Source organism: Giraffa tippelskirchi, chromosome 2 (genome assembly GCF_054371585.1).
Source record: "Giraffa tippelskirchi isolate mGirTip1 chromosome 2, T2T-mGirTip1v1.2.pri, whole genome shotgun sequence".
Classification (NCBI taxonomy): Eukaryota; Metazoa; Chordata; class Mammalia; order Artiodactyla; family Giraffidae; genus Giraffa; species Giraffa tippelskirchi.
This window is the reverse complement of record NC_137276.1, coordinates 128,600,871-128,612,930: the sequence shown is the minus strand read 5'-3', so window position 1 is coordinate 128,612,930 and position 12,060 is coordinate 128,600,871. Positions and strand designations below refer to the sequence as shown.

At 41.7% G+C, this 12,060-nt stretch overlaps 1 protein-coding gene across 1 annotated transcript in view; it reads left to right on the top strand.

The window, feature by feature from the left end:
- RARRES1 (retinoic acid receptor responder 1) overlaps positions 1-10,052 on the top strand; it is a 44,053-nt gene extending 34,001 nt beyond the window's left edge. The window contains exons 5-6 of the mRNA XM_081570659.1: positions 9,601-9,663; positions 9,745-10,052. Coding sequence (XP_081426785.1) covers positions 9,601-9,663; positions 9,745-9,894 — 213 coding nt within the window. The 3' untranslated portion in view covers positions 9,895-10,052. The remainder of the gene's footprint in view (positions 1-9,600; positions 9,664-9,744) is intronic.
- The last annotated feature ends 2,008 nt before the right edge of the window (positions 10,053-12,060 follow it).

The window sequence follows — 12,060 nt, the reverse complement described above, 5'->3', positions numbered from 1 at the left end:
GGGACATTCTAAATCCCAAGTAAAGGATCTGGATAGTCCTCTGAACATAAGAGTCTGAAGTTCAGGGGAGAGGTCCAGGTTGGTATCAACAGCAACGTTGTTGTTCAGTCGCTCAGTTGTGTCTGATTCTGCGACCCCATGGACTGCAGCATGCCAGGTTTCCCTGTCTTTCACCATCTCCTGGAGCTTGCTCAAACTCATGTCCATTGAGTCAGTGATGCCATCCAACTATCTTGTCCTCAGTTGTCCCCTTCTCCTTCTGCTTTTGGTCTTTCGCAGCATCAGGGAGGGTCTTTTCTACTGAGTCATCTTTTTGCATCAGTCCTTCCAATGAATACTCAGGATTGATTTCCTTTAGGACCGACTGGTTTGATCTCCTTGCAGTCCAAGGGACTCTCAAGAGTCTTCCCCAACACCACAGTTCAAAAGCATCAATTCTTTGGCACTCAGCTCTCTTTATAGTCCAACTCTCACATCCATGCATGACCACTGGAAAAACCATAGCTTTGACTAGATGGAACTTTGTTGGCAAAGTAATGTCTCTGCTTTTTAATATGCTGTCTAGGTTTGTCATAGCTTTTCTTCCAAGGAGCCAGTGTCTTTTAGTTTCATGGCTGTAGTCACCATCTGCAGTGATTTTGGAGCCCTAGAAAATAAAGTCTGTCACTGTCTCCATTGTTTCTCTATTTGCCATGAAGTGATGGGACCAAATGTCATGATTTTCATTTTTTGAATGTTGAGTTTTAAGTCAATTTTTCCACTCTCCTCTTTCACCTTCATCAAGAGGCTCTTTAGTTCCTCTTCACTTTCTACCATAAGAGTGGTGTCATCTGTGTATCTGAGGTTATTGATATTTCTCTCAGCAATCTTGATTCCAGCTTGTGCTTCATTCAGCTCGACATTTCAATGCACTCTGCATATAAGTTACATAAGCAGGGTGACAAGATACAGCCTTGACGTACTCCTTTCCCAATATGGAACCAGTCCATTGTTCCATGTCTGGTTCTAACTGTTGCTTCTTGGCCTGCATACAGATTTCTCAGGAGGCAGGTAAGGTGGTCTGGTATTTCCATCTCGTTAAGAATTTTCCAGTTTGTTGTGGTGATCCACATAAAGGCTTCAGTGGCAGTGAAGCAGTAGTAGATGTTTTTCTGAAATCCTCTTGCTTTTTCTATGATGCAGTGAATGTTGGCGATTTGATTTCTTGTTCCTCTGCCTTTTCTAAAACCAGCTTGAACATCTGAAGTTCTCAGTTCACGTACTATTGAAGCCTGGCTTGGAGAATTTTGAGCATTACTTTGCTAGCCTGTGAAGTGAGTGCAATTGTGTGGTAGTTTGAACATTCTTTGGCATTGTCCTTCTTTGGGATTGGAATGAAAACTGTGACACAGCAGTCCTGTGGCCACTGCTGAGTTTTCCAAATTTGCTGCCATATTGAGTGCAGCACTTTAACACCATCATCTTTTAGGATCTGAAATAGCTCAACTGGAATTCCATCACCTCCACTAGCTTTGTTTGTAGTGATGCTTCCTAAGGCCCACTTGACTTTGCATTCCAAGATGTCTGGCTCTAGGTGAGTGATCACACCATCGTGTTTATCTGGGTCATTAAGATCTTTTTTTTTTTGTATAGTTCTGTGTATCCTTGCCACCTCTTCTTAATGTCTGCTTCTGTTAGGTCCATACCATTTCATTCCTTTATTGTGCCTGTCTTTGCATGAAATGTTCCTTTGGTATCTCTCGTTTTCTTGAAGAGATCTCTAGTATCCTATTCTATTGTTTTCCTCTATTTCTTTGCATTGTTCACTTAGGAAGCCTTTCTTATCTCTCTTTGCTATTCTTTGGAACTCTGCATTCAGATGGATGTATCTTTCCTCTTCTCCTTTGTCTTTTGCTTCTCTTTTTTTTCTCAGCTATTTGTAAAGCCTCCTCAGACAACCCTCTTGCCTTTTTGCATTTCTTTTTCTTGGGGATGGTTTTGATCACTGCCTCCTGTACAGTGTTATGAACCTCCGTCCATGGTTCTTCAGGCACTCTGTCTAGCAGAGCCAATCCCTTGAATCTATTTGTCACTTGCACTGTATAATCATAAGGATTTGATGTAGGTCATACCTGAATGGCCTAGTAGTTTTCCCTACTTTCTTCAATTGAAGTCTGAATTTTGCAATAAGGAGTTCATGATCTGAGCCACAGTCAGCTCCTGGTCTTGTTTTTGCTGACTGTATAGAGCTTCTCCATCTTTGGCTGCTAAGAATATAATCAGTCTGATTTCAGTGTTGACCATCTGGTGATGTCCATGTGTAGTCTTCTCATGTTGTTGGAAGAGGGTGTTTCCTATGACCAGTGCATTCTCTTGGCAATACTGTTAGCCTTTGCCCTGCTTCATTTTATACTCCAAGGCCAAACACAACATAGATGGCTTTTAAAGCCACAAGAGTGGATGAGATCAGAAAATGGATGTAGACAGAGAAAGGTCATGTAAAGATTGAGTCCTGGAACACTTCTAACTTTAGAAGTTGGAGATAGTAGAAAAGAAAGTCTTTCAAGGATGAGGGCTGATTGTATCAAATGTTCCTGGGAAGTCAAGGAAGATGAGGACCAAGAACTGGCCATTTGATATCAGCAGTTGGCAAGCTTATCAAGAGTTGTCTCACTGGCACAGCATGGGTGAAATCCTGACTGGGGCAGGGTAAGGAAAGAATGGGAATGGAAATGGACACTCCTTATCTCAAGGAATTTGGCTATAAAGGGGAATTTTAAAAAAAAGAGAGGAGACTAGCACTGGAGGGTGGGTCAGGTGGGTTTTCTGTTGTATTTTCAGGTTGGGAGATTTAGCAACATATTTGTATGTTGATGAGAAAAATCCAGTAGAGGGGGTGAAGTAGGACTTGTAGGGAAGAGAAGACTTGATGGAGTTAGTATCTGTGGAGAGATCTAGAGAGGATAAGGTCAATCCAGGAGAAGACCTTGGTCAAGGGCACAGGGTTCACCTGGAGGAATGCAGACAGGTGTGGCACAGATGCTGCTGGGAGGGCTGATGTCATGTGACAGCTTGTGGAAGTTCTGTTCTGTCTCTTCTCAGTGAAAACTGAGGGAGAGTCACCAGCTGAGAGCAAGGATGAGACAGGAGGTGATGGTGTGTGTGTGTGTATTGGGGAGGGGGGGAGTCGTGTATTTGGGCATCACACAGCTCTGCAGGTCTGTGGTCATGAACTGAAAGAAGCAGGGCCAGTCTTCCTCGGCTGGTTGGGTTTTCTCTGGTGGCTCAGATGGTAAAGAACTGCCTGTAATGCAAGAGATCCGGGTTTGATCGCTGAGGAGGAAATGGCAACCACTCCAGTATTCTTGCCTGGAGAATCCCATGGACAGAGGAGCCTGGTGGGCTACAGTCCTTGGGGTCGCAGGGTTGGATACGACTGAACGATTAACACTTTCACACTGGGTGTGGACATGGACAAGCCTGAGTGGGGGTTTTCTCAGCCAAGTATGAAGTGCAGGGAGGGGAGGGGCATTTCCAGAGTAAACAGTATCAACTATTCTGCAAGAGGCAAGCCAAGCCAACTGTAAGTACAGATTTCTAAAAATCATTTTCTTCTTGGGTGGATGAAGCAGTGGATTCACTGTGGATTGCTATCAGTGAGTATCTTCTGAGGACAAGGATTTGCCTAGCATCCAGTCAGCATTATTAATGCCAGTAAGAGCTTGGTGTGCCTTTCAAAGGTCACTTGTAAAGTGGACAACTGTTAGAAATGTATTTTCTTTACTTATTGAAATGAACACATTTCTTCTATAGAGCGCTTTCTAATAGAGATGGCCATTTAATTGAGAGTTGTTACGTTAGGGGTCTGGATACAGCACTGAATCTTTTGTTAGGTCCATTTCTCTCATCTACCAAGACAGTCATATCCTCAACACAAGACTTCAACTGGGAAGTTAAGGGAAATTTTTTGTTTAGTGTAGAAAATGGTGTCAAAGTAATAGAAATAATTTTAATGAGTGTCAGAGGAAAACTCAATAGGAATACAGTAACAGAGACAAAGCAGAAAAATTTGTATCTTTTAAAGGCAGTGTTTTCCATTTTTTGCATTTGTACATCTCACATCAAAGTCACCACCAGTTTTTGCTGTGGTTCAGAAACAGGAGCTCCATTTCTGGCTCATTCTAGCCAGTCTTGATGTCTATCATCTGTCCATCAATATCCCTCAACCAGCCTGCAAAGTGGGACAGTGGGGACAAATGTAACTGCAGGGTTAAGAAAATCAAATGCAGGGGGAGAATGGTCACTGAGTAGTTCTAGATTTTTACTCTGTGGTATTCGGGTTTTAGATAAATAATAATTGAACGTGCAACTGCTTGCTGAGTCACCTAAGGCAAATCACTTCTCTTAGGACTATGAAATGAAGACTAACAAACTTATTGAAGCTAACATAAATCTAAATACTGAGGCAACTGGGAAGTTTGGTTTAAGGTTGATAACATTTCAGATTGTTGTTGCTTTGCTGAGCTATGTCTGACTCTTTTGTGACTCTCTCGACTGTAGCCTGCCAGGTGCCTCTGTCCATGGAATTCCCCAGGGAAGAATACTGGAGTGGGTTGCCTTTAATTTCTCTAGGAGAATCTTCCTAACCCAGGGATCGAACCCATGTCTCTTGCATTGGCAGGTGGATTCTTTACCACTGAGCCACCTGGGAAGCCCACACTTCAGATCAGAGTTATCTTATTTTTACAGGCAGTCTCCCATCCAAGTACTAACTGGGCCTGACCCTTGTTAGCTTAGCTTCCAAGATTCGAGTTCTCTTAAAGAAAAGTATGCACAAACCCTCAGAGATTTTCAAATTCTGCTATTTGGTAGCCACTAAAGATTTTTGTGATCATCTTTCAGAAAAAGAAAAAAACAAAACAAAACAGCAAGAAGCAAAACAAGTAACAATTTTTTTAAAAAAGTCACCAAGATCAGAAAGTCTTGGGACTGTCCCTAAGAGACTATAGAGCCAGGAAGGCAGGGCTGACAAAGCCAAGACAAAGAGTGACTGGAGGGGCCCTGTGGCCCAAGGTAGTTCAGGAAACTAGAGGGGTTATAGTTTTCTGAAAGCTTTCTGGGTGGGAATTACTATCTGTACACTCAGGGATAAACTCACCTTTTAATCCAATTGTGTAAGGAAGTGCAGCTTTAGAAACACAGCCTCAAACGAACACAGCCTGAGAGAAGAGTGGGCTAAGAAAGCCGATATACACTTATACAAATATAAGACCCATCTTACTGGCAGTTACTGCCTTACAATTGAAGAACAGATGTCATTCTCAGACCATTAGGACTAAACCAAGGGCAGGGGAAATATCTGTTGACTAGGGAGAAAAACACCCCACTCCAGTACTCTTGCCTGGAAAATCCCATGGACAGAGGAACCTGGTGGGCTACAGTCCGTGGGGTCGCAAAGAGTCGGACACGACTGAGCGACTTCACTTTCACTTTTCCCTTTCATACATTGGAGAAGGAAATGGCAACCCACTCCAGTGTTCTTGCCTGGAGAATCCCAGGGACGGTGGAGCCTGGTGGGCTGCCGTCTATGGGGTCGCACAGAGTTGGACACGACTGAAGCGACTTAGCAGCAGCAGGGAGAAAAAAAAGATACAGATCTTACTGACATCCTTAGCCTTCAATGTGAATTGAGAAAAGTAAAGCTGTTACTTTTCTAACATTGTTCCAAATGATATTAGTACTAGCTATTGTCAGCATCTCAAACTACCTAACCAGTAGCAGTCAGCCAATCAGTACAGGTCTTCACCCTAACTAGAGGCCCCCATTGGCCAACAACAGTATATTACAGAAACCATCTTACCTACCTTATTTATTCCGCTAAGAAAACCACTATTGACTTAAATGTAAAACATGACACCATAAAACTTGAAAAGAACTCAGGCAAAACATCCTCTCATAAAAGTTGTAGCAAAAATTTCTTTGGTCAGTCTCCCAAGGCAACAGAAATAAAAGCAAAAATAAACAATTGGGACCTAATCAAACTTAAAAGCTTTTGCCTAGCAAAGGAAACCATAAACAAAATGACAACCTATGGAATGGGAGAAAATATTTGCAAATAATGCAACTGACAAAGGGTTCATTTCTAAAATGAACAAACAGTTCATATAACTCAATATAAAAAAAACAGCCCAAGCAAAAAATAAGCAAAAGAGCTAAACAGACATTTCTCCAAGGAGGACATACAGATGGCCAACAGGCACATGAAAAGATGCTCAATACTGCTAATTTATTATATAAATGCAAATTAAAACTACAATGAGGTACCACCTCACACTGGTCAGAATGGCCATCATATTTTAAATGTCTACAAATAGAAACTGTGGAGACTTGGAGAAAAGGAAACCTCCTAAAACTGTTAGTGAGAATGTAAGTTGATTCAGCCACTATGGAAAACAGTATGGAGGTTCCTTAGAAAACTAAGGAATAGAAAACTAAAAATAGAATTACCATATGATCCAGCAGTTCCACTCCTGGACATATATCCCGAGAAAACCATCATCCGAAAAGATACTCATGTTCACAGCAGCATTATTCACAATATAGCCAAGACATGGAAGCAACCTAAAATGTCCATCAACAGATGGATAAAGAGGATATGGTCCAGATACACAGTATTACTCAGTCATAAAAAAGAAATGAAATTGTGCCATTGGCAGCTTCATGGATGGACCTAGAGATTATCATACTAAGTGAAGTCAAATACCATACAATATCACTTATATGTCAAATCTAAAATATGATACAAATGAACTTATTTACAAAACAGAAACAGACTCACAAATATAGAAAACAAACTTATGGTTACCAAAGGGGAAAAGGGGTAGGGGAGGGATAAATTAGCAGTGCTGCTAAGTCACTTCAGTTGTGTCCGACTCTGTGCAACCCCATAGACGGCAGCCCACCAGGCTCCCCCGTCCCTGGGGTTCTCCAGGTAAGAACACTGGAGTGGGTTGCCATTTCCTTCTCCAATGCATTAAAGTGAAAAGTGACCCCATGGACTGCAGCCTACCAGGCCCCTCCATCCATGGGATTTTCTAGGCAAAAGTACTGGAGTGGGGTGCCATTGCCTTCTCCGAAATTAGCAGATACAAACTACTATATATAAAATAACCGACAAGGACCTACTGTAACATAGGAAAAAGAATATGTATATATATGCATAACTGAGTCACCTGGCTGTACACGGAAACTAGCAACACTGTACATCAACTGCACATCAATTAAAAAAAAAAAACTTTTGCTAGCATATACTAATAATCTAAGCCTACTTATTCTCTACTAAAACCACACTGGTTCTGCTAGGGATCATTCCTTTTTTAGAGGTGAGCAGAGCAGTAGAGGGTAGGGTGTGTCATGAGTAAGGAAACCAAACACTTCAGGTCTGTCTCTAGGAAGATTACAGTGCTGAGTTATCAAAAAAATGTGACAGCAGGTCATCAGTTTGGACTAAGGTTTTGACATATGTGATGATTTGAACAAAACTAAGGGATTATTTCTGAATAATATTAAAAATGAAGGCTTCCTGGCAGACAGAGCACTACTTGGTGTGGGCAGTGCACCCTGGATACTTTGCCAGGTTCGTGGACGTGCCATGTCTGGGCTGCAGTTCTTCAATAAGTTCAGTTTGGTCTAAGGGTGCTTCCTCCTGGAGGAGGAAGCATCTATAAAAACACATGTTTCAGTAACTTTATTAAGGAAAGTCTTAATTAAATGTAGAGTGTCCAAGCATTACAATAACCCAAATTTTTGTTGGATTATTAGTTGGATTAATTGGAATGCCATCATTTATTTCAGGCCTTTTCCCATTTTGCCTTAAATCTGGAGATTGCCATGGTTTCCTTCAGAAATGCTATTTTCAAAAACAGAGGCACTGCCCTGAAAACATACATATAAGATCACTTTTTTAAAAATTACTTATTTAAATTGGAGGCTAATTACTTTACAATATTGTAGTGGTTTTTGCCATACACTGACATGAATCAGCCATGGGTGTACATGTGTTCCCCACCCTGATCCCCCCCAGACCAATTTTTTTAACTGTAGAAATACATGGTAAGTAGATCTTGAGAAATTGTGCAGGCAGCACAGAAGTCTGAGACAAGAATTACACAGCACAGCACCCAGCTGTGTCAATAGAGCCCAAGGTCAAGATCGCCACCAAATGAGTTAAACAAGCTAAATCCACCCCCAAAGCCAGCAATGCCCAGCTGACAACTGGAGCCTCCAGAAGCTGTTCCTTTATAGAAAAGAAACACTACATGTTCTCTTAGGAATTCTGACTGTGCAGTCTGTCTTTTGGATATGTGCTTTCACCATTCATGGGTATACTGCTAGCAGAAGGCAAACCTACCCAATGATGAAAAGCACCACAGAAAAGCAGTCAATTTGTGATTGACCCAGGCCCACTCTTTTTACCTTATCCCTCCCTCCCTTTCTCTACCTGATGGAAATTTCATGGCTTGTAAAAAATCTTCATCAGTGTAAGCAAAGGGAAGACAGAATGTAGTATCAAGTCCTTTTTGTTTGTTTTTGCTTTTTCATATTCTTAAATAGTCTCAATGAAAACCTGGTGGATTAAAATCACAATCCAAATTAATTTAAATATTTCTTCCATTTTTTTTTTTTTTTAACTAAAGGGATAAGCTCTTTTGCAGCCCAAGCAGTTACTGTCAAAAACCAGGAAATTGATTTAGTCACTCATAAAATTTATAAAAATCAAGTGAATAAAAGAGATGTGGGAGACTGCCTGCTTACCTGGAAAATGTGCTGGTTTTAGAAGCAGTGTGGTAAAACATGAAGGATGTGGGTGGTGGAGTCCATAGATTTATCTGGGTTTGAATCCCATTTATCACCTACTAGCTGTAACCTCAAGTTACCTTCCCTATAAAACAAGGGCTTACCTGGTTGCTCAGATGGTAAAGAATCTGCCCACAATGCAGGAGACTCAGGTTTGATCCCTGGGTCGGCAAGATCCTCTGGAGAAAGGAATGGCAACCCACTCCAGTACTCTTACCTGGAAAACCCCATGGACAGAGGAGCCTGGTGGGCTACAGTCCATGGGGTTGCAAAGAGTCGGACACAGCTGAGCGACTACCACTACCATAATGCATATTCTTGCAGGACAGGAGAATTCCGTGAGAAAAATGTATGAAATCCCTAGCACAGGACTTGGCCACGTGGCCTTCTAGAAATCCTGGTTGCCCTGCCCTTGTCTCAACTGCCTGGCATAGCAGGTCTACATATCAGCTTGAGGTGCATATATGAGTCTCAATAGATTCTCCCAATCCTCATAGACCTTAGTCTCCATCAAAACCTGTAAGTATTAGAGAGAAAAAGTGATAGATCTTAATAGATTTTCCTGACTTGGTGGCAGAACAGTAAGAATCCATGACTTCTACATCTTGATGTAGGATAGCACCAAAGGAGATGAGGCTAGACTCAAAGAGGTGGCAGGTGATTCATGGCACCCATTGAAGAAGTTATGTAAGACGAGTCTTCCAAATTCTGAGTTAATATAAACCTATCCTATCTATTGCACTAATTCTTTTTTTCTTCTTCTAGAAAACAAATGATGATGCAATTGATTTTGATTATACTGTTCTACTCCATGAATTCTCAACACAGGTAAAACATAATGGTACATAGAATTGCTTTTAAACCATAAGTTTTGGCAGATCATAATCTTTTAGAACTCTTGTTCCCCAGGAAATTGTACCCTGCCGTATTCACTTGGTCTGGTACCCCAGCAAACCACTGAAAGTGAAGTACCACTGTCAAGAGCGACAGACACCAGAAGAAGCCTCTGGAACTGAAGACGGATCAGCTGTGGCACTGATGGACCTTAGTAATTTCTGAAAAGCGAGAAAAATCTGTCTATACCACATTCTAAACAAAATGACTGTACTCTGCATTAAATAGCCTAAATCATTATTCTAGTAAAACGGCCAAGTATAAGGCAATCTAATAATTTAGGAAAGCCTGTGATTACAAATAAATATTCAAACATTAAAAGATATTGGGATTTTTGTTTCTTGATGGGTATGGTTTAGTTTTTAATTCTGGGAATAGGTACATACTGAACTCTGCTCAGTGACCCCACAGGTTCCTCAGAATTTCAGCCCCAAAGTATAAAATCTAGTTAATTAGTATATACCATAGCTGGACTAACAAGTATTTATAACAAAACTGATGGTTGCATCTCTAAATCTGCATTTCTCTTGTAGCGCAGGTAACTAATTTGTATTGTTAAATTGCTTCTCTCTAGTATATGAAAAAGATAATATATTTCAATGAAAGCAAATCACAGGGAAAATATACCTGTTTAAAAAGAATTACTATTTTTTATGATTTTAAGCAAGTATTCGTTTTAAATTTTAAAATAAATGTTTCTTCCTAAATGTGTCTATATAAGCACACTTCGTGCTAAGCTGGGATTCAGTCAGTTCAGTCGCGTCGCTCAGTCGTGTCCAACCCTTTGCAACCCCATGAATTGCAGCACGCCAGTCCTCCCTGTCCATCACCAACTCTCGGAGTCTACCCAAACCCATGTCCATCGAGTCAGTCATGCCATCCAACTATCTCATCCTCTGTCGTCCCCTTCTCCTCCTGCCCCCAATCCTACCCAGCATTAGGGTCTTTTCCAATGAGTCAACTCTTAGCATGAGGTGGCCAAAGTATTGGAGTTTCAGCTTCAACATCAGTCCTTCCAATGAACACCCAGGATTGATCTCCTTTAGGATGGATTGATTGGATATCCTTGCAGTCCAAGGGACTCTCAAGAGTCTTCTCCAACACCACAGTTCAAAAGCATCAATTCTGCGGCACTCACCTTTCTTCACCGTCCAACTCGCACATCCATACATGACCACTGGAAAAAGCATAGCCTTGACTAGACGGACTTTTGCTGGCAAACTAATGTCTCTGCTTTTAAATATGCTATCTAGGTTGGCCATAACCTTCCTTCCAAGGAGTAAGCGTCTTTTAATTTCATGGCTGCAATCACCATCAGCAGTGATTTTGGAGCCCAAAAAAGTAAAGTCTGACACTGTTTGCATGTTTCCCCATCTATTTCCCATGAAGTGATGGGACCAGATGCCATGATCTTAGTTTTCTGAATGTTGAGCTTTAAGCCAACTTTTTGACTCTGCTCTTTCACCTTCATCAAGAGACTCTTTAGTTCTTCTTCACTTTCTGCCATAAGGGTGGTGTCGTCTCTGCTGCTGCTGCTAAGTCACTTCAGTCGTGTCCGACTCTGTGCGACCCCACAGATGGCAGCTCACCAGGCTCTGCCGTCCCTAGGATTCTCCAGGCAAGAATATTGGAGTGGGTTGCCATTTCCTTCTCCAGTGCATGAAAGGGAAAAGTGAAAGTGAAGTCGCTCAGTCGTGTCTGACTCCTAGCGACCCCATGGACTGTAGCCTATCAGGCTCCTCTGTCCAAGGGATTTTCCAGGCAAGAGTACTGGAGTGGGGTGCCATTGCCTTCTCCGCTGCATATCTGAGGTTATTGATATTTCTCCTGGCAATCTTGATTCCAGCTTGTGTTTCTTCCAGCCCAGCGTTTCTCATGATGTACTCTGCATATAAGTTAAATAAGCAGGGTGACAATATACAGCCTTGACGTACTCCTTTTCCTATTTGGAACCAGTCTGTTGTTCCATGTCCAGTTCTAAGTGTTGCTTCCTGACCTGCATACAGGTTTCTCAAGAGACAGGTCAGATGGTCTGGTATTCCCATCTCTTTCAGAATTTTCCACAGTTTATTGTGATCCACACAGTCAAAGGCTTTGGCATAGTCAATAAAGCAGAAATAGATGTTTTTCTGGAACTCTCTTGCTTTTTCGATGACCCAGCGGATATTGGCAATTTGATCTCTGGTTCCTCTGCCTTTTCTAAAACCAGCTTGAACATCTGGAAGTTCACGGTTCCACGTACTGCTGAAGCCTGGCTTGGAGAATTTTGAGCATTACTTTACTAGCATGTGAGATGAGTGCAATTGTGCGGTAGTTTGAGCATTCTTTGGC